This window comes from Pongo abelii, chromosome 7 (genome assembly GCF_028885655.2).
Source record: "Pongo abelii isolate AG06213 chromosome 7, NHGRI_mPonAbe1-v2.0_pri, whole genome shotgun sequence".
Lineage (NCBI taxonomy): Eukaryota > Metazoa > Chordata > Mammalia > Primates > Hominidae > Pongo > Pongo abelii.
This window is the reverse complement of record NC_071992.2, coordinates 159987515-160012421: the sequence shown is the minus strand read 5'-3', so window position 1 is coordinate 160012421 and position 24907 is coordinate 159987515. Positions and strand designations below refer to the sequence as shown.

At 61.8% G+C, this 24907-nt stretch overlaps 1 protein-coding gene across 1 annotated transcript in view; it reads left to right on the top strand.

Moving 5' to 3' along the window:
* Positions 1-24907, top strand: part of ZC3H3 (zinc finger CCCH-type containing 3) — a 103650-nt gene that overhangs the window by 21399 nt on the left and 57344 nt on the right. The window contains exon 4 of the mRNA XM_024250868.3: positions 14691-14844. Within this exon, the coding sequence (XP_024106636.3) occupies positions 14691-14844 (154 nt within the window). The remainder of the gene's footprint in view (positions 1-14690; positions 14845-24907) is intronic.

Here is a 24907-nt window from a genome sequence, read left to right as displayed (position 1 = left end):
CAGGCTCTGCTCAGGCCAGGGGTCATCAGTTCTATTTCAGGGGTAAACTTGGATCCCAAGGGAAGGCCGGCAGAGGACCAGGCGTCAGGGGGCCAAGCACTGGGCCACACGCTTACAGGGTGACCAGCAGCAGAGGGACCCCAGAGACACACCTGGGTAGGCATACCCCTTCTAGTCTGATCCCTCCATAGAGGGCACTTTGTGGGGATCCCCTGAGCCCCCAGCAGGGAGAACTCCCATGGCAGCTGTGCCCACTGATGCTGGCTCTCCTTTCAATATGGGAGCCGCCTCTGTGGCCAGAGGCTGGGGCTGCATGGGTGGGGCAGAGGGTGGAGAACAGAAAAACCCTCCCTCCTGTTCCAGCACCCCCGAAAGATGCATGTGTGCTCGATTTACGTTCTTCCTGGGGACCCCTTCTGGGGACCCCAGGCTCTGAGAGCCCCAGGCAGGTGCACTGGTGGGGGCGGGGGCTGAGTCCTGGCCTCACGGCTGTGGGGTGGTGAGAATGAAGTAAGGCGGTGCGGGGAGGCTGCTTGGATAGGGCTGGCCTCCCAGGAAGTCCTCCATGCCTGTCCCACCTCCTGCCTGCTCCGGCGGGTGCCTCTGGAGGGTTGCTGGCGTGGCTTGTTTCTGGGCCCTTTGAAAATGCAAATAGCAGATGCCCCATGTGCAGGAGGCCCGGAGCTGCTCCAGCCTGGGCTTCCTGCCCGCACCCAGTCCTCCTGGCCTGCTGGGAGCTCCCCAGAGGCGGACATAGTGCTGGGGGCAGGGCCTGCCCAGTGGGGCACCAGGACTTGAGGAGCCCTCAAGGCCTGGGAGGGGGTCCCAGTGGGTGGAGGGTGGGGTCAGTCCCTTCAGACTTTCGAGGCTCCACACACATATCACCACTTTCACGGTCTGGGTCTTGGTGTGCTCAGTAGCCCTGTGACCTCGGGCCAGTGCCACCACCCATGTCTCCGCCCTGTGTCTCCAGCCTCCTTGCCTTGTCTCATTGGCAAGGCCTCTTGGGAGGAGCCAGGCTGCCCCTGGGGTGGCCGTGGTTTTCTTGTTGAGAACCCTCTGGGCTGGGCAGGGGCTGTGGCGGGGCCGGGCTTGCCCCTCCCAGGGTCTGTTTCCCTGTCCCAGGCCAGCTGTTTGCAGCTGAGAGCCCTGTGGGCTGGGCAGGCCATCTGCCTGTGTGGCTGTGAGTGTGTGCGGGACACCTGCCGCTATGAAGCCTGATCCCCTCTCTGGGTATACGGGCCAGAAACCCAGTCATGGAGGGTGCTGCTGGGCAGAGATCGCGGTTCCCAGCCAACGAGGCTGGAGGATGGTGGCAGGGAGGGGGCAGCTCCTGGCCTAGCTCCTGGGCAGGGGCAGGCCCTGGTGGGCACCGTGAGCTGCCCCTCAGTGGGAAATCAGATGTTCTGTCTCATGGGGCAGAAGGACGCTGTGAGATTCAGCCCCACAGCCCTGTTAGCGGGGCAGTGCCGGCCAGCTGGGATCTGGGATGTCTCGAGGTGGACGCTCTCAAAACATGGAAAGGCCTAGAACCTTGTGGGAAATGGAAACGGCTCAGCCTGGGCTCTGTCTGAGGATTGGAGGACGCAAAGCTCGGCTCCAGCCAGAAGCTTACAAGGCTGGGTGATCTAGGGTTGTCTGGGTGGGTCCGGCTGAAACCAGCACCCTGCGGCAGATCCCTGACCCGCACCCCAGTGCTTCCCAGCCGGTTCCCAATGCGTGGGCCCGGGAGGACGAAGCAGCCCCAGGGCTGTGTGGGGGCTCAGGGAGGGCAGCTGGCCACCGGCCCACCACCCCCAGGCCTTCCTGGTAGCCTCCAGCTGCCCCTCCCACCGCATGCAGGGCTGGAGTGGCCCCGGGAGGGTCCAGCAGGGGAGCCTGCCCCCAACCTGCCCTCTGCCGAGAGACGTCAGTCCCCTGCTGAAGAGCTCTCAGCCTCTTCTTTGTTCTGTTGAGGGGGTACCCTACCTGCCTCTTCCTCATGGTGGCCCCTAGGCAGCATTTTCATGATGCTGGCCGTGCATCCAGGGCTGAGGCTGCCCTGCAGAGCTCTGGGCACCCCCACTGCTCCTGCTTTCTGCCAAGGCCCCTCCTTGGGCCCCGAAGAAGCCCACCAAGTTCCATTGTGCCTTCGTGTGGGAAGGAGGTGGGTGGGGCGAGCAGTGCTGTTCCAGTCCTGCCAGGCCTGGGGGGCGGCCCTAGGCAGGCTATGGGAGTGGTTTGCATCTTTTGGGATGGCATGGGGCTGGCGGTCTGGCTGCAGCTCGCCTGTGGCACTGTCGGGCTCAGAGGTGCTGGGCCGTGGCTTCCCACAGGGCAGGGCACCTCTGGACTGCGGGGGTGTCCTGCGTCTTCTGCAGTGCAGCCTCTGGGCCCATGATGAGTCCTGTGCATGGGATGGAGTGGTGGCCTTGGCTGCCCTGGGGTCTGGTCAGGCTATTGTCCCCAGGTGGCCTGCCCGTGGGGCCTGCAGCTGTGAAAGGTGAGGTGGGCCACTTACCCCGTGCTGCTGTGTGGGCCGCTGTGGCCCACATGCACACACACAGCACGGCACGCTCGCCTGTCCTTCCCACGGGTGCCAGTGTGAGCACATGTGCACACTGGTCAGATCCTGCCCGCCGCGTGGGGCTTGCCTCCGTGCAGTCTGAGCCTCTGTTTCTGCAGCTGTGATGTGGGGTGCTCAGGCCTGGGGTAACGAGGAATGCGAGGCTTAGTCATTTTTAACCTTTGCGCTTTCAAGACACATGAGCTCATCTTACGGAAAGATGAGCTCCCAACCCCAGGTGCCTCCCACTGCACTATGGTCTGGGGCCCTGAAGGCCAGGGCTGGCACTGGCCCTGGTGGTTCTCCCCTACCCTTCCCCGTGTTGGCCCTGAAGGCTGGAGCCCCAGGCATTGGCCAGGAGTCTAGTGAGGTGGATGGAGCTGGTAGGGGGCCTGTCTGCAGCCTGCCTCCCCAGCTCCTACCCTAAATTGAATGCTGGGCCATTGCCTGCCTGGCCCTGTGCCCCACTGCCCCCGGTCAGCCATCAGCACACTCGCTTCTACCCCTCCCCTCCCTTCCTTCAGAGAGGCCGGCATAGTGCTCGCTGCACCCTGGCCTGGCCTTAACCCCCATAGGGTCCCTCACTCACCGTGCACTGGGGAGGCATCACTGGGAGGCAGGCATTGCTGCTGGGGCTGCACCCCGTGCTTGGGGATGGAGGATCCAGAGGAGAGGGGATGGGTCTCCCTCAAAGGCAATGGGCTTGCCTGCCGGGCTGGTGCCACCCCAGTCAAGGCCAGGGGAGCCTCTGTCCCTTGCCCCTGTAGCCCCTGTTGGGTGGGCTGAGGGCAGGGATTCCCTTGCTGCCTTCTCAGGGTCCCCAGTTGCACGTTTGTATGTGCCAGAGGGAGCACAAGCGGTTGAGCCAGTGTCCTTGAGACTGCGATTGTGGCTCCCACGCACCATCTCCAGCCTTGATGGGCCTGGCCCTGGTGCTGTGGCTGCCAAGACCAGCCCTGGAGGAGGCCCTCAGGGCACACCTGGTGCCTGGCACCCACGACCTCCCCTCTGCGGCCTGCCCACTGCCCCGCAGTCACAGGAAAGGCCAGGAGTGACCCAGAGGAGAGCAGCATGTGTCCGGGGAGTCCTGGCAGCCTCTGCGGTTTCTGAGCGGGACGCATGGTTTCTCTCAGGGGCTGCTGCTTTCTGTGGAGGGTGTTGCCAGGACTCTCTCCAAAGAGTCTTTCTTGGGCTGTGCTCAGAGGAAGCAGAAGAGGATTCCTGAGAGAAGGCCGTGCCATATGGCGGAGCTGGGTCTCCGTGCCGCCCGGCAGCCAGTTGGCCCCAGATCTGTTCCACTGACCTTGGGATCCAGCCAGGCCCAGCCATGTGAAGGTCAGGGGTGGGCTGGGAGGGAAGGGCCTCGGGCTCCCTGGATTAGGCTGAGGCCGTTTCCGGCCTGGACTGCCCAGTGGAATCACTTGGGTTCCCCCCAGACAGGAGCCTGACTCTGCGCTAGGCCATCCTGGCCCTGGAGCTGCCTGCTGGCCCACAGCACCAGCCCCTCCTGCAGCACCAGGGCCATGGCGCTCATGCAGAAGGGCTGGGGGCCATGTGGACCAGGAGACCTGAGGCTGTGCTGAGTGGCTGTCTCCACTCCTGAGATGTGGTGGCCAGGGCCTTGGGGCTTGGCCGTGCCTCACTCAGAGCCTGGAGCTGCTGTCCTGGCCCCGAGCAGGTCTGTCCTCTGGGGGCTGCTCTTCCGCCCTCGAGTATCTGGGTGCTCCCAGTAACTGTGTGTGCAGGTGGGGCAGGGAGCACAGGTGGTCCTGGAGATTCAGGGAGGGAGCTCAGGTGCGGGGCAGGCAGGAGCAGGGGATCAAAGCAGAGACAAGGTGAAGAGGCGTTCTCAATCCGGCAGAGCTCCCAGCCCTGAGAAGGGCCCGTCCCAGGTGCCTCTTATGGCCAGACTGGGAGCAGGTGAGCCGCAGGCCTGGGGTTCTGGACACACAGGCTGGCTGGGGCTGCAGGCCAGTGGGGAGAGCTTGGGGGACATTGTTCACAGAGCACGTGCCCTGGGTCCCAGTGCCCTTCTTTGTGAAGTGGGGACCGAGGTTGGGTGCACGCTTGGCCGCACACACCTGGCCGGGCCCAAGCCCAGCTGTCCTTCGCTGCAGCCTGCATGCCCCGAGCCTACCCCACCTGCTCGGAGCGCGGCCTGGGGTACAGGCCCAGCTTGGTCCGGTTTCCTCCTGCTCCTCTGCACCCCTGCCCAAGGCCTGTGTTCACCCTTTTTGAGAACCCCCTTAGCTGCCTGCTGCACTGTCTCCAACCATGGAGGGCAGGGAGGCCCCTCCCTTCCCCTGCACCTGAGGCTGGGTGGAGCCGTGGGGACGAGGGGACGAAGCCCCACCCTCCGTAATCTATAGCGACTGTCACGGAGCAAACTACTCCCATTTCGTACAGACGGGTCAGGTGTCGGCGTGCGATCGATGGCTCGTGCACAGTAATTACAGGAACTAGCAGCTTGTGTTGCTTGAGTGACTTTAAGAAGAGTAGGGTCTCAATCTTCCCTTTAATAGGGCTCTGACAGTCCGCGGCGGCGGCTTCGGTGGTGCGTCTCCAGCTGACAGTGTTGTCATTAAACACCAGGTAGTGTGGAACAACAGAGAGCACGGATCCCACATGGGGGGACAGGGCGGCTGACAGCGGTCATTTGTCATCACTGAGCTGCCCAAACTCCTCAGACTGCACTGCGGACGGCTGCTTAGGGTGACTTATGGCCCTGTCGGGCTGCCGTTGTGATTTGATAATCCGTAAATGTTTGTCAAAGATGAATCCCCAGATCCCACGGGGCTGCGGCCCAGGGACTCGAGGCCAGGACGTGAAAGCTGAGGGGCCATCTTCTCATGTGGCTGGCCACGTGCTGCACCCACCTGGGGAGGTGCTGGGGCCCAGCCTCCCAGGCAGTCCTGGCAGGGCTCCCAGGAGGGGCCGGATGCACCTGCTCCTCCTGTCTCGGGGCTGGGGTCCTCTGCAGTCTCTGTTGTGGGGTGAGCATGTGCATGAGAGTGAGTGTGTGTGTGTGTGTGTGTGTGTGTGTGTGACTGCAAAGTTTCCTTTCGCGCTGACGAGGCTTTGAGGCAAGTTTTTCTGCCAACGTGGGATTCTGGCAGGGAGGGCCTAATGGCGGCAGCGAGCAGGTCTCTGCGCTCCACCCTGCTGAGCAGCCTCAGGGCACGGGGCCAGAGGGTTCGAGGGTGCCCAGGAGGGCCCCAGCGGCCCCGTGGCCCTGCTCCTGGCCACCACCACGCACAGGGGCTCCTTCCCTCCGTCTGCAGCGTTTGAGGTCCTGGGAGCCATCACACACAAGAAAAGTGGAGTGATATATTACTCATAAAAATTCATACTTTGTGGTTCCAGTCATCCCACATCTGAGGCTTGTTAGAGCGCGGTCCTGGCAGCTCCCGCCGCGCCAGTGTGAGGGCGGGGCACTCACCAGCCGCCCCCTGCCTCGGCTGCCATTGCGGCTCACTTAGAGAAATGGACAGGCCTGAAGCACACGCAACCGCGCAAGGGGAGGGCCGGCAGGGGCGGAGGGCCCAGCCATGTCACCAGCACACTCCTTGCACCTGCAGGGCCTGGGCTGGAACCGGCAGGGCTGGCTAGATGCCAGGATGCTGAGTGTGGGTAACCCCTGGGGCTGGCTCCAAACGGGCAGTGAGCCTGTGCCAGCACAGCCAGGGGTCTGCCCACATAGATGGTGGTCCGGGTGCACAGGTGGAGGCGGCCAGTGTTTCCAGCCATCTTGAGTGACACAGGTGGAGTGCCTGTGCAAGGGCCGGTGTTTCCAGCCGTCTTGAGTGACACAGGTGGAGCACCTGTGCAGGTGGATGTGGCCGGTGTTTCCAGCGTCTTGAGTGACACAGGTGGGGCACCTGTGCAGGTGGACGCAGCCCGTGTTTCCAGCTGTCTTGAGTGACACAGGTGGAGTGCCTGTGCAGGTGGATGTGGCCGGTGTTTCCAGCTGTCTTGAATGACACAGGTGGAGTGCCTGTGCAGGTGGATGTGGCCGGCGTTTCCAGCTGTCTTGAGTGACACAGGTGGAGCGCCTGTGCAAGGGCCCGTGTTGCCAGCCGTCTTGAGTGACACAGGTGGAGTGCCTGTGCAGGCTGAGGCAGCCGGTGTTTCCAGTCTCCATCCCTTCCAAAGGCACCTGCGAAGGCTCCTTGGCCCAGCTCCTGCCTGGCCCAGCTGTGCCATCTGTGGGCATCGTGGGCTGGTGTCTTCCTCTAGGCCTTGGCCACATTCCCACCTGTGGGCCGAGGGGCCGAGGTGCCCTCAGCTGATGTGGCTGGCATTGTGGGTTCTGTGTGGTGGCCAGGAGGGGCAGAGGTGCCTCCCTTCTCGTGATGGGGATGTTCTGCCTGAGCTGGCCAGAATCAGGCAGGAGCCCTACCTGGATCTTTCCCTCCAAACGGTAGAGGGGCCTGGGAGGCCTGTTCGTGGGGAGAGCCTGAGCCTCCCGTGATGCCCACTTTGATTCCACTTTTCCACACAACTGCAGGGTCCCCCCAGCCTGCCAGTGCCGTCTGCAGGAAGCTGCTGTCACGCATGACCGGCCTGGTTTGTGTGCTCATCAGTACTAATCACCGCAGCCCCTCGCTGCGCCCCAGGGGCCCTGCCGATGACCCGCCTGGCTGGCGTGATGGAGGGCCGAGGCATTGCAGGCGGGGGAGTGTGTGTGCACCACAGGCTGGCTCCATCCTGCCCTGCTCGGTGTCTAGATGGGAAAAGCAGCTGGGAACTGCCCATGTGTGGTCGGGGAAGAGAAAAGCAGAGGGTGGGCTTCTGGATTGGGGAGCGGGGCGGGAGCCCCATGGCAGGCCTGGGCCCCAGGGACTGACCCTCATGTTTCTCGGAACTCAGCAGGAAGGACTGGTGAGTCCAGACAGTGGGTGCAAGGCATGGCAGGCTCCCTGAGCTCCCAGGGTTCACGGGAGGGGAGTGTGTCTGCAGGATGGTGGGGGCACTGGCCAGGCACAGGCCTCGTCCTGCGGGAGCAGACACCCAGGACCACAGCAGATGCGGCGGCCAGGCCTAGCTGCACATGGGCCAGACAGGGAGGGGACTGAGGAGGGCAGAGAGAAGAAACAGACAAAGAACCAAGGAGGCTTTCCTGTCCTGCCTCAGAGAGTGGCCTTGGAGCATGGCCATGCAGCCCCTCACTTCACCAGGTGTCAGTAGAAACGAGGCTGTTGGTCCTGCAGATGGGTGCCCGCAGGTGCACGTCCAGGCGGTGAGCCCAGCTCCTGGGCTGGGCTGCATTTGAGCTGCACGGCCTGGCTCTGCATGAAACTCGAGGGCCTGAGGGGGAGCGAGAGCCACAGGATTGGGAATGACCGTGCACGTGTGCTCACGCCTGTGTGCATGCCCACTGCCCACCGTGTGCCTGTCAGTCTCTGTGTGTGCTCCTGAGTGCACTTGCGTGTCCCGGCAGGATCATGTTTGCTGTGTGGTTAACGCTGAGTGAACGCTGGGAGGCAGGCCCTGGGTGAGCCAGTGGCTCCAGGCCAGCTCCACTGTGGATGCTGCAGACACTGGGGAGACAAGGGCCCGAGCCAGGATGGGGCCTGCAGTGGCAGCCCGGGTGGGAGTGGTTGGGACACACTGCCTGAGGCTCCTGGGAGAGAGGGCAGTCTCCTGTGGACCTCACGGTGGCACTTGAGGGCCAGAGACCTCCTGTTTGGCCTCACTGCCCCCTGCACGTGGTGGACCTCGGGGAAGCCGCTCCTGATGGCCCCTGGGGTCTGCCCACCCCTTCTTGGAGGGCAGAGCCCATGTCACCCCCAGTGTAGCCTTGGCCTCGCCACCTTCAGGACCTAGCGCGTGGAAGTGCCAGGGGTGAGCACCAGGCTACCACAGTGGCGACTCTGTGCAGCCCCAGGGGACAACTCAGACTGGGCCAACTTCAGAAAGGGGCTGGTGGAGGGACCCTTGCTGTGCAGGCCCTGGCGAGTTACGCTGGTCAGGGGCCAAGCTGGATTTCAGCTGCTCCAGAGCCCTTCACCTTGGCTGGGCCACCGTGTCCACCCCCACCAGCCTCAGCAAAGGCTGTGAGGAGCTGCCAGGCCCAGGTGCCTTCCAGGAGGTACCTCAGACTAGGCCTGGCTGTGCAGGGAAGGGCATCTGTGCTCACAATGGGCAGAGCCTCCTGCCTCAGGAACAGTGAGAGCTGTTGCCTGAGCTGCCTTCAACGAGACAGTTCTGTGGACGCTGCCTCTGACTGGCTGCAGTAGCAGGCGCTGTGCCCCAACCAGGGGGTCTGCGCACCGCTCAGACATACCTCACGGTCTGAAATGCAAGAGGCCAGGGCTCTCGGGAATGTGGGCCACATGCTTTGTTGGAGTTTTCATAGCTGTTTCTCCAAGAGCGTGATCAGCCGCTGTCAGGGACGCTGCCTGACGGGACTCCGTGAGCCTGAGAGTCTCCAGCGTGGGGCCTGGTGTTGGGAGTGCAGCAGCCTTGGTGGGGGCAGGATCACCTGCCAGCTGCAGCAGAGGAGATGGGCCTCTGGGCTCACTTGCCCTGTCGGCTGGTCTGGAACTTGCCTGCCCTGTTCCCTGGGGCTCCCCCTGCTCCCCTGCCTTTGCCCCTCAGCAGTCTCCTAGCCAAGCTGGGAGGGTGGGGGTGTGAGGGGCCTTTCAGCTGCACCTGCAGGGTCCAGCTGCAGGGAAGGTGGGGCCTGCGCTCGGCAGGTGCTTCCTGAGGGCGGCGTGGTACCAGAGGCTGTGGAGCCAGCTGAGCCCGTGGGTGTGAGCACGGTGCCAGCCATGCGGCAGCACAGGGTAGGCCTGGCCCTGACTCCCAGTGCCCCCAGCTCTCCTCCCCGGCCCCCCGCCCTGACTTCCCCACAGCGCCTGGGCACCCCCTGCCCAGGCTGTCCCAGCCTCTTGCCGCCCCCACTCCTCTAGCGCTGGGCCTATGCCCTGCTCTCTCCTCTCTCGGGAACCCCAGGCTCTGCTCCTTCCAGGCAGGCTTGGCTCTCCTGGAGGGGCACTTCCCGGGGTCCTGCCCGCCGCGTGTACCTCCCCGCGCCACTGAGCACACTCTCAGTTGTAATCACAGCTCTAATTAGGCGATTAATCGTGGGAACTCTGCTCTGTGGGAGGAGACGTTGCCTCATCCCTGGCGCCCTCTTGCGGCTGTGGGGCTGAAGGCGCAACCCCCTGAGCTCTGGGTTGGTCAGGCAGTGCCGGAGGAAGAGGCCCGGCCAGTGAGTGGGGCGTGGGGCGGCGAGTGTGACTGGAGCTGTGTCCAGGGGCCGGGTGAACTCAGGTTTCTGGGGACGGCACAGGGCCTCCTGCCCTCTCTTTAGGCCGTGTCCTGCTTGCCTGTGGGGGCACTCACGGCCCTACTGGAAGGTGCCATCCCCAGTCTGTGCTGCTGCCCGGCCCCTCCTGCCTCGTGCTCAGGGCACCGGGGCCAGAGACCTGGGCTGGCACAGAGTTGGCACTGCCTCAGAAACTGCAAGAGGACTGGAAAGACACAGAACCGGGTCACAGACACCAGGAAAAGTAGGTTTGCAGGCGTGCAAGCTGCCATTAGTCAGAGAAGGGCATAGGCGGTGTGGAGATGGTGAGGTGCCAGGGCAGCTGTTGATAAAAAGCAGATCGGGCAATGTACAAAGAAGGTGGTATCGTCAGGAATTAGGGATGGGGGTCCTGACTGGCCGGAATGCCCTCAGCCCACAGCCATCCGTCATCCTGGGCAGCGCTGCAGTGGCCCCAGGGGCTGCACCTGGACTGGCCCCTTCCCTGCTCGCTCTCCTTCCCTGCTCTTCCCTGCTCGCTCTCCTCGCATGCAGGGTCTGCGCTGCCCCAAGCCTGTTCTGTGGGTCTGGCCCATCCTGGCTGCTCGCTGCTGCCACTTCTCCCGGGAATGTGGTGTGGTGCGAGGTGTCTGTCGGGCAAGTCAACATCATCCCTTCGTGGGCCCTACGCCGCCCTGTCTGCTGCTGTGGGGGTGACTGTGGCCGATTCCAGCAAATTCCGTGCCAGTCTTTGGCCTCCTGCTCAGCTGTCCCCGCTCCCCAGCTGGGATGAAGCCTGCGGAGGCTTGGGGAAGGGACTTCTAGAACCAGGGTACTTTCTCGGGCTGGCAGCCCAGCAGTGACAGTTTTGCTGTCTTTGCGCTAGGCCGGTCTGCACCAGGGCCCGCTCTTGTGCCTGCTATTTCTGGAGGCCCTGGTGCTCCCATCTCTGTAGCCCACTGTGCATGAGGCCCAGCGGCTGGTGGATGCTGGCCTGGGGCACGGTCAGAGGCCTTCTGGGTCTCCACCTCAGTTGATGGGCGAGGCCCTCCCTGATGGAGCTGGTCCTGCTCCCATCAGCAGGCTGGGAGCTGGACAGATAGCTGGACAGCTCCCCGGGACACTCACCTTGGCCCTGGTGGGCTGGACAGTGGAGTGGTGGAGCAGCCTTCTCTCCTGCTTGGCAGTCTCAGACAGTTCTTTGCACAGAGTAGTAATGCTAGTTTCATCTTCTTATTCATTAACCAATTGTGAAATTAGCAACTCATTTTCTTCCTAGTTATTTCCCTTTGAAGTTCCATAAAAATCTGAACTCTCCCTCAACTCCTGCTCCGCATAAAACAGAGCAAGGCTGCGACCCTCATCTGATCAGATCAGCCATCTGTGTTGGAATTGTCCGAGGAGAGTGAGCCGGGTGGGCAGGGCTAGCCTCTGCAGGAGCAGCTCGTGCTGGGGGTGGGACCAGACTCCTGGACCCCTGATGGCCGGGCCCAGCCTCAGCGGCCACCCTCCTGATGGTGCGTCATTGGGCATGTGGTGCTTGGTACACAGCAGGGCTCTTGAGGTGCCCGAGGGCTGCCCCACCTGGTCCCCGGCCCGAGGGCATGGTGCCGTGTGCAAAAGCTCAAACCCTGCTGATGGATGGACTCATATCCCATTCACATATGATGCCAGCAGTTTTTTTGTAGTTTGTCTTCCATTGCGGTAGTAAAGTTTTTAATTAGGAAAGCTAATGAGATCGATTAGTCATTAGAAGTGACCTCTTGATGGCGGGCGGAGAGGGCTGCGTGTGTGGGGCTGATAACGTGGGCCGGGGCATTGCCGGCAATAAAGGCACAAGGGGCTTGATGTGCGCGGAGTGTGCCACGGGAATGCATCACGTGGAGAAAAAAAATTACAGCCCTGGGAGTCTGTAATGAAGGGAATTAAACCAACATCCTATCTAAATAACACGATTATCTACACAAACCCCAGCCAGCCAGGAGGGATGGGCGCCTGGGCCTGTGTCCTCAGGGAGGAGGGCAGAGGCCTGTTTCTGCCTGGGTCCTTCTTGGCCACAGAGCAGCGTCCTGCAGCCTCCCAAGCCTTGCCACCTGCCCACGCCATCGCTGCACACCCTGGGGAACAGGGCCGGGGAGGGACCCTTCCTTCCTGCAGCCTGACTTTCTGGGTCCGTGTGCCATGCATGGTCTTAGGAGCCCTTGCTCCTGCCAGCCGCTGGGGGCCCAGCTCAGAATTCATCTGCTACTACGCATCTGTCCGGCTGTGCCCTGCTCATCCTGGGTTGTCATGAGCTTGTCCGAGCTGCCCATCTGGGAATGACAGGCTGCCCGTGGTCTGTAGGGCCAGGTCGTGGGGGACACGACCCTGCTGTGGGGGTGGGTTGCAGGCTGGAGCCCAGCTTGGGCCCACACTGGCTGCCACCTTCTCACTGTGAGCCCCTCGAAGTGCCCCCACTCTGGTAGGGACTGTGGGAGAGGGGTCTGTCTAGGTGACATGTGCAGAATATACCTGCCCAGCCTGAGTGGGCTGTGACATGCGGCTGGGGCTGCGTTATTACCGTGTGGTTTTCAGGAGTGACACTTGGGCACTAAGAAGTAACACGCAGTAAGGCAAAGAAGCCTGACCTGACCGCTGCCGGCGCCGCGCAGGAGTGTGATCATGGTGCCGCCGCCCGCCAGGCCCTGCCTGTCCCAAGGTGCCCCTCCTGGGCAGAAGTGTTCTAGAATGCAGAGTCCAGTCCTGTGTGCAGTGGGGGCTGGGACTTCCTAGAGGACTTGGCATGTGCTGGACCTGGGAGGGAGGGCGAGCTCTGGCCCCCAAGGTTAGAAGTGATTTTAGCCAAAGGGAGGCTGTGCATTTGGTGACAGGAATGGAGCTGGGCCAGGTCTGGGGGCTCCTGTCCTTAGAATTTGTGGAAAGAGGTTGATGAGGAGGGGAACATGAACCCCCGGGGCCCAAGTGTGGCCCAGTGTCCCTCCTGCCTTGCTTGGCCCCCCCTGGCCTCTGAGCAGGACTGCACCCTAGCTTTGTCATGCGGTGGCTCCAAGGGGCCAGCATAGCCCCAGGCTCTACGTCCCAGAGCAGCATTGGGTGGCCTGGGAGGCTTGTGGGAAGCCACGGTGGGAAGCAGGCTGCAGGCTGGCAAGTGGGTCATCTGGGCACTCTGGGGTTGGGGGTGGGCCAGTGGCAGCCCTGAGCCCCGGCCCCGTGGCTAGCGGTGCTCTAGTGGGTGCCCTGACTGCCCAGGTGCCAAGGCTGGCCCACAGCTTGGCCCAGGTCGGGCAGGAGCAGCTGGGCAGCCCATGTTCTCCTCAGGCAGAAGCAGGGAGCCTGCAGCAGGGCTGGAAGGTGGTGAGGTCACCTCGAGGTTATTGATAACTTAAGGACTTCTTATGTTCTCCAGTGCTATGCTGAAACAAGCTATTATTGATTTTTTTTTTTTTGCTGGTTTCTCCTTGCTTGTAAGACCTTGAAAATTCAATTGGCAGACTCTCTGATGTGGACTCTGGGGGGCTCTGGGGAAGGCTTTGATACCGTGTTGGGGCCAAGTGTTCCTGACTTGCTGCCGTTCAGGCTGACAGGTGCCTGAGTAGAGGCTGCAGCTTGGATGGTGCTGGGGGAATGCCTGAGGGAGGGGCTCTTTGCTGACATCTGGACGGGGCAGTGTGGGTAGGAGAGTGAGCGAGTCTGTGGAGAGATGGGCCAGAAGCGCGGCCTCAAGGAGGGGCCCTGGCTGCTCAAGGTTCGTTACGTGTAGGGATCTGGAAAAGACTTTGGGAAATGGCAACAGTTACTGGTCCTGTCCAAGGAGCAGGGTGCCTCGAGGGCTGTTTGGCTGTGGGGGCCAAGAGGGTGTGTCCTGGGGCTTGGGGGCAGTCAGGGGTCCCGGGCACAGGGGAAGCTGGGCACTGACTGGAAGGAAATGAGGTCTCCTGGACTGGGCTGGGCGAGGTCCTCCTGTGGGCGACCCTGAAGGGGGTGGAGGGGGGCGGGGGCCTCTTGCAGCAGCCCCTGAGCCCGGGGCTGCTAGGGGAGCTGTTGGGAGGGTGGGTCTGCGCCCACTGCTGGGTTAGCTCTAATGACCTCGGCGGCCAGAGCTGTGCATGATGACCTGGGCAGTCAGAGCTTGAGCTGGGCAGTCAGAACTGTACATGATGACCTGGGCAGTCAGAGCTGTACATGATGCAAGTTGGACAATTAGACGCAACCCTCGAACCTATGGGTAAATTGCCAGCTATCAAGTGGAAGGGAACTTGGGGAAAAGATTCCTGTTAATTGCATGAAACATTCAGCAAGAAAAAAGCGGTTGTGTCTATCACCCTGCAAAATGTCATGAAAACAGTGATAAAGTATGTAAGTCTGTCTGGGCACGGCGGTGCGGAGGTGCCCCTTGAGGAGGTGAGTGCTCCAGCGCCCCTGCCGTGTGCAGGGCACAGGCCAGGAGCCTCCCAGCCCCGCCCCTCTGGCCTGGGTGGAGGTGGCCCATCTGCCTTTCTCACTGCTCTGCTGGAAGTCAGTCAGCCACCTCGAGTCCCCCTGTTGCGGATACTGTCTAGGGGACTCCAAGGCATCCCCGGCTGCCAGACTGCTGGCTTCTCCTGGTTTTCCTGTGGTATGGGCATTCCCTTGTTTCTCCAGATGGCTAGAGGGTGTGCAGGGCTGGTGCCCACCTCTCTTAGAGGCTGCACTGGCTAGCTCCTGAAGCGTCGGCTGCCAGGCGCCCTGGGGATGTGTGTGCCACATGGGTTGAGGGTTTTATCCACGGGGTGATGGAGGGTCTTCAAGCTCCGGCGGAGGCGGTGGGCCGAGCTGGCACTGTGGGCGGCCTCTCTGACTCTGCCCTTGCCGGCCTTCCCTGACCCATGTCTGTGCCCTGGGTTTTCTCTACAGCGTCCAGCCTGCATGCCGTGCGGACTCCATCCACCAGCAAAGTGATCAAGACCCGCTACCGCATTGTCAAGAAGACGCCGGCCTCGCCTCTCAGCGCCCCGCCCTTCCCCCTGTCTCTGCCCTCCTGGCGGGCCCGGCGGCTCTCGCTATCCAGGTAGGAAGGCTTCCTCCAGGCTCCTGCAGGCCCGGGAACTGGGCTGTCTGGCCCTGCCCTGAGGGCTGCAGGGGAGAATCCAAGGGCCAGGGGGAGCTGAGCGCATCCCAGAACTGCTTGCTGCTGGGCTCGTTGGCTGGGGACCAGCATGATTTTTCTGTGTCTTTAGCAATTTCTGCACCAAATAGGAGGCCATCTTGTGTTTACCACATACACACGAAGACGGACGGGCACACACGCACACACATGCTCTGCTATTCTCAGTAAGCCTATTAGCTGGTGAGGGCTCTGTGCCATGAAAGCTTCTGCTGCCCAGACGGTCAGGGCCCATGCCATGTGCTGTCTGAGCATCTCTCGGGGAGAAGCTTCTGGTGGGAGAGGCTGGGCCTTCAGTGGCCTGTCTGGAAGCTGTCAATGTATGATTGTCAAGGCGGTGATGTGAGCTCCTCCTTGCCCTGCTGCTGGCTGCCTGCCCGTGGTCTGGCCCCCATTCGCACTCTGACCTCGATGCAGGCTGGGAGGGCGGCTCTGTCGGCAGGGAACGGCTTTTGCCTTCCTGGGGCCCCTACCCCGGGAGGCTTTGCCGCCTGCTCAGTCAAGGTTGCTCAGCCTCTGGGCCTCAGGAGGCCTGGCTCTAGGGGGTTGGCCCCTTCCTTTGCTGTGGCGGTGGTGCCCCATCTCCGGGTTGGGAGAGGGTGATAGCCCTGGCAGGCAGATGGGAAGCAGGCAGTGGCAGACCCCTCCCTCTGTCTTCTGACCCTCCCCGCGAGAGCCTGTTCCTGGGGTAGTGGCATGGGCCAGAGATGGTGGGCAGGGCCTCAGGGCGAGCAGCCACAGTCCAGGGCACGGCCACCCACCGGACCGTAGCTGCCTGGCGGTTCCCTGCTGCTAGCCAGAGGTTTCCAGGCCTGAGGCTAACCCCAGGGGATCCACCCACCGGTATGGACAGCCCTACCCAGCTCTGGGGCCCTGTGGCAGGTCAGCCAGCTGGCGAGCCCACCAGGTGGTGTCCTGCTGCCTCCCGTATCACCAGGCCACACTCAGCTTGGCCCTGCTGCTGACTTTTCTGGAGGCAATAGCTGGAGTATATTTTAAATTAATTTTACTGCACTTTTTGTAATATTTTTGTTTTAAATAGATTTATAAGCATCTCGGGGGCTATTTCTACAAATTTATGAAGATAATTTTTATTCTCTCGATAAGGTTAAATTTACACCTGCTATTTCCATATTAATTCACATTGCTAAGTGGATCTAATTTTCTTCCGTTCTTCTATCTGGTGAGCATGGCCTTTCCTAATGCAATTTCCCCCACACTAAATCACTGTGATCGGGAGTCATGATCGAGCTAAATTAACTTAAATTAATTTACTTAATAAGAGCCCCGGATCATCGGGAATGAGGTTCAGATTTATGGATTCTCCGCTCCTGCTCCCCGTCCTGTGGTCATCGTCAGCCCGACATCGAGGGTCCACCTCTCCCAGGGGTGCGGCTGGGGCCCGAGTGACGATTTTCCTCAGGGCGGACCCTGCAGGGCCTCTCCTTCTGGATTCTGAAGGCCAAGAAGGCCTCCGGTTTGGGTCCGGCTGGTCTGGGTCCTGTAGCTGGGCCTGCCCAGGAGGGCCCTGATGGTGTTGTTGCACAGAAACAGGTGCCCATGCCCTGGGGCTGAGGAGGCCGGGAGGAGGAGGAGGTGGCAGCCGGCCCAGCGCCCAGGGCCTCCTGTCGGCGCCGTGTGGCTGAGAGCAGCGGGTCAGCTGAGAGGCTCCCTCCAAGTTCCCTGTCCTTCCAAAGTGAAGCCTGGCCAGCTGCCCTGCAGGGAGCGGCCGTGACTCTTGCCCTGGTGTAGGGGCTGCACCACAGGCATGGGTGGGCAGGAGGTGGAGCAGGCATCGCCTTTGATGGATCAAGGGCCCCAGCACCAGAAGCCTGAATTCAGCCCACCCCTGGAGGCCCTGGCTGTGGTTGGTGGCCATGGGCTCCAGGCCTCAGTGTCTTCTCTGTGTGTGAAGGCCAGGCTGAGCCCGCCCCAGGATGCACATGTGGCTAAGGGGGTGTGTGAGGGGCCCTCCTCGCTTTCCTGACCACCTCACCCCAGTCCTGTTCCACTCCTTGCCAGGCGTCTGGGACCCTTCGGGACATGAGCCCTGGGCTTGTGGATAGGGTGTGGGAGTGGGGTGGGGAGGGTGCTGAGCTGAGGGGCATGACTCTTAGGAAGTCCTGGGAAGAGTGGCCACCAGCAGGCTGGGCCTGCTTCGCCCAGGGTCACCTGCCACCTGCGTCCCAGCATGGCTGCCTGGCCTGCTGTTGCCTGTTTGCATGCCTGGGCTCAGGGCTGTTGAGGCAGAAAGGGCGTCTGGGCCAGCGGCTGGTCTAGCCTGGCCCATGCGCCATCTCCCATGCTGCATCAGAGCCAGGTCTGCCTGCATGTGGCTGGACCCTCAGCCCTCTCTGGGCAGGCCCAGGCCACCATGGACTAAGGGCTGCCGTGGAGAGGAAGAAGGCAGGCTGTCCTGCCAGTTGGCTGGCTGGAGCTGAGACCAGGGTCCTCCTTGGGCCCCAGCTCCCTCCCCCATGCCTGGAGGGGCTGGCGGGCAAGCCCCAGCAGTCCTGGAAGCCACGGTGGTCAGAGTTGGCAGGGGCTGGTGGACACGCGGGAGGGGAGGGAGGCAGGGTGACTAGTGGCTGAGGGACAGCGCCAGTGTAGGATGCCCCCTGCCGACCCCTCACTGTGATTGGAGATCTGGTTGCCCTGAGAGGAAGTCATCTAGGCCTCTTCCCCTCAGAGCCTTAGCATCTTGCTCTGTTGTTGAAGCAGACCCGCGAGTTCCGAGCATAGAGCCGGGCCTGCTCTCTGTGAAGCCGCCAGCTCCTGGGAGATGGACGAGGCCAACAGCGCTGCTCTGGGAGGAGAGGGAGCCGCTGGCAGAGGCTCTGTGAAGGGACGGCAGTGGGGAGCACAGCGAGGCCCAGGGGGCTCTGAGTGTTGAGGGAAGGCCCTGGGGGTCTGTGTGTAAAGGCCAGGCTGACCCCGCCCCAGGATGCACAGGAAGGTCCCAGGGCTGCTGCTGGGAGTGGCCGAGCATCTTGGGTAGGGTGTAGTTGGGGGCAGTGCAGTGCAGCTTGAACCTGACAGCCTGTCCCTGCCTGCTTGTGCCATGCGAAATGAGTAGGGTCTCTAGGCTCGATTGTGGTGGGGTGTTCAGGACAGGGCCTGAGCTGGAACCCCAAAGACGGATGAGGGGGCAGGACCTCTACCACCCGTCCTGAGAGGAATGGGACTGGGCCCTGCCCAAGGTGGGGACAAGAAACAGTAACACAGGCTGCCGCAGTGAAGCTTGCACAGCTCTGCTGCTGACAACAGCCCTCACCTTGTCCTCTCTGTCCCTGTCCCTGGGACCTCCCCTCCCCTCTTTTCCCCTCCCCTCCCCTTGGCTGTGATGCTCATGGCGGGGACTGCACCACCCTGAGGAGACACGAGAGGGGGCCCCTCTCCTGGCCATGAGCCCCCAGGACCCCTCTGCAGCTCCTCTCAGCTTTCGGTTGGAGAGCCCCAGGCCCTGAGCTATTGGCCCTAGCTCTGCCCTGGGCAGTGGGGAGAGCTCAGGGTGATTAGGCCTGTTCCCTCCTCTGGGAAGCTCTAGAAACTCCCCTTCCCTGCAGCCTGAGGGAAGGAGGGTAGGCAAGTGAGTGCCCAGCCTGAGCCTAGGCCTCTGCCCTGTCCCAGGGGGTGATTTGGCACACGCGCCCTCTCTCTCCCCTCATAATTTAAGTAGAAACTTACTGTCGGCCTGGTGGTCATGTTGGGCCCATGTGGAAGGCTGGAGGACAGCATCGGGGCCCCTTGATGGCTGGGTTTGTAATAGGGGCTGGGGCCTCTCCTCCCTGTCAGCGGCTTTCTCTGGGCCTGAACGTGAAGGAGGCGGTGGGGAGATGGCTGGATGCTGGAGGGGATGGTGGTGGAGACAGCTGGGTGCTGGAGGAGGTGGTGGGGAGCCGGCTGAGTGCTGGAGGTGGTGGTGGAGCCGGCTGGGTGCTGGAAGAGGTGGTGGGGAGCCGGCTGAATGCTGGAGGAGGTGGTGGGGAGCCGGCTGGGTGCTGGAGGAGGTGGTGGGGAGCCGGCTGGGTGCTGGAGGAGGTGGTGGGGAGCCGGCTGGGTGCTGGAGGAGGTGGTGGGGAGCCGGCTGGGTGCTGGAGGAGGTGGTGGTGGAGCCGGCTGGGTGCTGGAGGAGGTGGTGGGGAGCCGGCTGGGTGCTGGAGGAGGTGGTGGGGAGCCGGCTGGGTGCTGGAGGAGGTGGTGGGGAGCCGGCTGGGTGCTGGCCGGTGGCCTCAGGTTTGTGGCCGGCCAGCGCTCGTCGTTATCAGATGGAAGGCAGAGGCTGCTGGGCAGTAGCTCCTGGGGCTTCTGCGTGCTGCCAGCCAGGGTCTCTGAGGATGGGCACACCATTGAGGCACGCGCCAGACATCATGTGTGGAGACTGAGGTGGGGCAGAGGGTGGGAGGAGAAAAGGAGCAGTGCCTGTGTGCCACGGGCAGGACGGGACTCCTGCCTCAACGGCACCGTGGATGCCACCTGTGCTCCCATCAGAGGCCACGTTGCCCTGGCCTGCAGATGCCCGGCCATGTGGCTGCTTGGGGCGGGGCAACAGCTGATGGGGGCATGCTGGCGGTGTGCTGGCCATGTGCCACCTCTCCCCAGAAGCTGAGGCATGGGACTGGGCTGTTCTGCTGAACGTGGTGCCCGTCGCATCTGCCAAATACACAGGACGGGGCTGTTGCTCTGGCTCGGGGACCCTGGGAGCTTACTGTACTGCTGCCTTACACGTGCCTCGGCCATGCCACAGTGGTCCCTGAGAGCCGGCCCTGGCCAGCCCTCCCCCGGGCCCCAGGACTGCTGCCTTGAAGTGAAGCCTGTCCCAGAGGGCCTGGGATGCAGGGGTGTGAGGCAGAAGGTCAGCGAAGGGTTTTGGAGGGGCCACCCTGAAGGCCGAGGCTCTGCTGAGGGGATTTAATTTTTTTGTTGTTCTGAGATTTGTGGATTTGCCGGTGCCCTCACCAGCTCCAGCAAGTTCATTAATCTGAACTGAAGCTGAAATGTGACTTATATCCCTAACTGCTTGTCACTTTTTTCTTTTTCCTCATTCATTTGACATGAAAGTGCGAAATAAACAGAAGCCGCTGCGCTTAAGCAGATGAATCGGAGGCTTTTCCATCCTGACTACAAATGGTCCTGTCACAGGGCCGCCTCTTGCTGGGCTGCCTTATTTTATTTTATTTTATTTTGTGTCTGCGCGGTAAATCTTAAGTAATCTGTGCAGTTTTGACGAGGGTTAGGCCAGGATTTTGAAGGGCTCTGAAATGTTTCTCCAAAGTGACGTCTCATTAAAGAGGAATTCAGCCTGGGGACGGGAGGGGTCCTCACTGCAATGCTGCGCTCCCCATGCGCGTCTCCTTAATGAGCAGGTGTGCCTGCACAGCCTCCTGGGACGCCAGCCGCCCTGCCCCGCCTCCTGCCCGTCTTCTGGTTTGGGCACTGTCTTCGTCGGCTGGGGCCGTGTCACATAGTAGCACAGACTGGGGCTTCAGCATCAGACGCTGACTTCTCACAGTCCTGGGCCAGACATTTGAGACCAGGTTGCTGGGTAGACTTGGTGTCTGGCAAGGGCCTTCTTCCGAGTTTACAGACAGCTGTCTTGCCACGCATCTTCACATGGCCCAGAGAGAGGCAGGGAGAGTGTGGTGAGTGCGTGTGCACTCTGGGGTCTCTTATGAGGATGCTCGTCCCATCACGAGGGCCCCACCTCAGGACCATTTCACCTCATCACCTCTGAAGGCCCTGCGTCCTTACACCATCCCGCTGGGGTCAGGGCTTCAGCATCGGGTTTCGAGGGACACAAACATTCAGTCTACAGCAGGGTTCTCGCCGTCTTCTGATGTGCCCCAAAGGGTGTGCCAGTCAGAGGAACTTGGGATGAATCCTAACGTAACACCAGCGCCCCGTGGCCGGGCATGATGGCTCACACCTGTAATCAGAGGACCGTGGGATGAATCTTTATGTAAAACCAGCACCCTGTGGCTAGGCATGGTGGCTCACACTCATAATCCCAGCACTTTGGGAGGCCGAGGTGGGTGGACCGCCTGAGCCCTGGAGTTCAAGATCAGCTTGGGCAACATGGTGAGACCCCATGTCTACAAAAAGTACTAAAATTAGCTGGGTGTGATGGTTTGTGCCTGTGGTTCAACTACTTGGGAGGCTGAGGAGGCAGGAGGATCACTTGAACCCAGGAGGTTGAGGCTGCAGTGAGCCATGATCATGCCACTGTACTCCAGTCTGGGCGACAGAGCAAGACCCTGTCTCAAAAACAAAAATAAAAAACCCCAGCACTCCATCATGGCCCAACTCTGGGTGCCCTGGTGTTGAATGTCTCCTCCAAAACTTATGTTGACATCTAACAGACATGGCCGGGTGCAGTGGCTCACCCCTGTAATCCCAGCACTTTGGGAGGCCGAGGTAGGCAGATCACTTGAGGTCAGGAGTACAAGACCAGCCTGGCCAACATGGTGAAACCCTGTCTCTACTTAAAAAAAAAAAAAAAAAGTCGGGCATGGTAGCAGGCACTTCTAATCCCAGTTACTTGGGAGGCTGAGGCCGGAGAACCACTTGAACCCAGAGGCAGAGGTTGCAGTGAGCGAAGATGGCGCCACTGCACTCCAGTCTGGGCAACAGAGTGAGATAGTCTCAAAAAAAAAAAAAAAAAAATTAGACAATGTGACGTGACGGTGTGGGGAAGTGGGGTCTGTGAGAGATGATTGGCTGTGAGGCTTCCACCCCTGTGGATGGGTCAGTGCTGTGTGGTGGGAGGGGCCCCTGATCAGAAAGGCAGGGCGTGGCATGATTGCCTCGATCTCAGGCACCTGCTTGCCTTTTGCCATAAGAAAACCCTCACCAGGTGCTGGCACCATGCTCTTGGATCTCTCAGCCTCCAGAACTGTGGGCCAAATACACTTGTTTTCTGTATAAATTACGCAGTCTGTGGTATTCTGTTATAGCAGCAGAAAATGGACTTAGACGCCAGGGCTTGCTCTGCATCTGGTGAGAGCCAGAGAGGCCCTGCCCGCCCCATCCTGGCAGTGTGCAGATGCTCTGCTCAGCCAACTCCAGGCCCGGGACCCTGTTACAGGCTGGCATGGGGAGGTCCTAGACACCAAAGGGGTGTCAGTGTGTAGGGTCAGTTGCTGAGTGCCCGGCACTGGATGGGTGGGGCTCCCCCCTCCCACAGATACCTGGGCAGCAGGCAGCTCCAGAGTCTGAGCAGGCAGGCTCTGCCCACAGTGCTCTCCTTCTGTGGGGGGCGGTCAGGAAGCAAGCAGACAACAGAAGCAGATAGTTCTGTGGGTGGCTGCTGCCAGATATGCTGAGGCCCACCCAGGATGGATCTGTGGGGGGCTCACAGAAAGCCCCTTTGAGGGCAGGGGCCTGTGGGGGGTTGAGAGGCCAGCATGGCCATACCATGAAGGGTTTGGAGTGTCTGCAGAGAGGATAGGGGCTGGGGGGTGGTGTTGAAGGTGGGATTTGCGGCCCAGCCGCTGCACTGGTGGGGGGCCAGGGGTTATCAGGGCAGGGCCAGCCCCGGGTGAGGAGCAGGCCAGCTGAGAGGCGGCACTGCTGTGGGCCTCCTGGGCTGTGAGGGCCGGTGTGGCTCCAGGGCACGTTTCCAGGGTGTCTGCTGCCTCCCTGCTACCTCCCCTCTGACATGGAGCCTAGGGAGCTTGGGCCTTTGCCAAGAGTGCTGAAGCCCTGTGTCTGCCCGTGTCCAGCTTGGCCCAGTCCCCGGGGCCTCCATGGAGGGTGGAGGTATCCTGTCTGTATCCTTGCTGCACAGTGCTGGCTCTACTGTGAGCAGCTCACGCAAACAGCCTGGAGAGCCCCAAGGCCAAGGGCGGCCCTGAATGCTGTGAAAATGCTGAGGAATAATGGCATTGTCGCTTCTGGTTTTGGTTAATGGAGTTGCTGAGTTTCGACTAATTTTGTTAAAAGCAGGTGTTGGTTTCCTGGGAGGAGAGATGCACCCACTGTGTTCGCACTGAACACTGGCTGGGCACAGGTCTAGGTGCCCACTCAGGACAGAGGGGCAAGACCCAGGGTCAGAGCACAGAGGGGGCCGGGAGCCCTGGGGCCTGGCTGCTGGGTGGGAGGGGCTGGGAGCCCTTGCCACTGCCCTCCTGGCTCCCACCATGCTCTGGTCCTGGGTGTTGATGCCCTGCATGGCATCCTCAACCTCCAGGCCCCCTCATCCCTCTGTCCAGAGAACCCAGGACATGCGGTTCACCTCCTCCTGGGCTTCCTTGACGGCCAGGAGCGAGCCTCTGCTCCCAGGCTTCCCTCACAGCCAGGAGCCTCTGCTGAGTCCTTCAGTGTTTGCAACCTTGGGCTTGGCAGTGGTCCTGGCCAGCAAAGCGTCTGGAAATGCGGCTTGCGTGGTTTCGGCAGCTCTCCGCCCCTTCTTGGGGGAGGCTCACGTTGGTGGCTTGCTTTTGAGCCATGGCTCTGCCTCTGTACCTGCCCGCCCTGTACCCCCTCCCCCGCCCTGTGCCCCCCTCCCCCACTCTGCGCCCCCTCCCCCGCCCTGCGCCCCTCCCCCGCCCTGTGCCCCCTCCCCCGCCCTGTGCCCCCTCCCCCGCCCTGTGCCCCCTCCCCCGCCCTGTACCCCCCTCCCCTGCCCAGTACCCCTCTGCCCCCGGTTGCCATCCCCCTTGGGCTGCTTGGTCCACACAGCAGTGTGGGAGCCAGTAGGCCCAAGGTGGTGAGTGGGCAGAACATGGGGTGACCCCCTCCAGCCGGGGAGGACAGGGCTGCATGGGGCAGGAGGCTGGTTGGGAGCACTGCTGCCTACCTTGTATGTCCTAGCACAGCTCTGGGGGCGGCCTGGAGCCACCACAGCCTCCACGGCCTTTCCTCGCCTCCCTGGCAGGACAGCAGGCTGGCGAGGCAAGATGACCGGTGAGCAGGCCACACTCAGAGGCTGTGGACTCAGGTCAGGGGGTCTGGGTGCAAGTGACCCTAAGTACCAGGATCTCCTGATTCCCCCTGAGCCTGCAGGTTCTGGGAGAACCCGGCCTGACAGGGCTTCACATAGAGGGGTGGTGGTTTGGGTTGTGATTTTTAACTGGATAGGAGCCTTGAGTCTATGGGGTTTTGTGGGTGCTGCCACTCAGGCTGAGGTCTGCCTTCTTGACCTTCTTTCCAGGGTCCCCCAGGCAGATGGCTGTAGCAGGCTGCATGACACAGCCCCTGCCCCGGGCCCCGGTGCGTGGCCCAGGCAGTTCCTGCCTTTCTCCTTGGCTCCTTCACTTGGATTCGCTCACCCGGTGTGTGTTGAGGGCCTGATCTGTGTCTGGCCCTGCCTGCATGGAAGCTATGGCCCCGTGGGGACTTAGGGACAGGCTTTTTGGGGCCTCTTCGTAGCTGTGGTGCCTGCCAGGCAGAGAGGGGACTCTCTTGGGGAAGGAAGCAGCTGGCACAGCACCGGCGAGCCCCAGAAAGCCCTGTGGGAGACACAGCGTGTTCGAGTGCAGAGACCTGGCCAGGCCTCGAGCTGCTGGCGGCCCAGATAACACACGTGAGAGCCGGAGACCACTGAGGGGACCTGGACTTGGCCGTACCAGACAGCCATGTAGCGACGGCCCCGGTTCAGCTCTTGCTGTGGGGCTGCTGGCCGGCAGGTGTGACATCTGTGTCCAGGCTTGCCCTGGCCCCTGGCTGCCCAGGGCCCTCCTGACCACAGCATCGTGTCTGTGCTCTGCCTACTCCAGGACTCCACTGAGACCTTGGCCGACAGGTGGCTGCAGTCAGCACCAAAAGACCACAGCTGCCAGGATGGGGCAGGGGCAGGCGGTGCTGGTCCTGGGCTGTTGCCTGTTGGAGGTGGGACTGCTCTGTGGCTCATGGCCCATGTGGACCCCAGGCTGTCCCCCTGGCTTTATGGCTGCACCTTTGGGGGCAGCTTCCTGCTGCTGCCCACCCAGCTGCAGGGATGAGGTGGCCGTGACTGGAGACGGGGTTG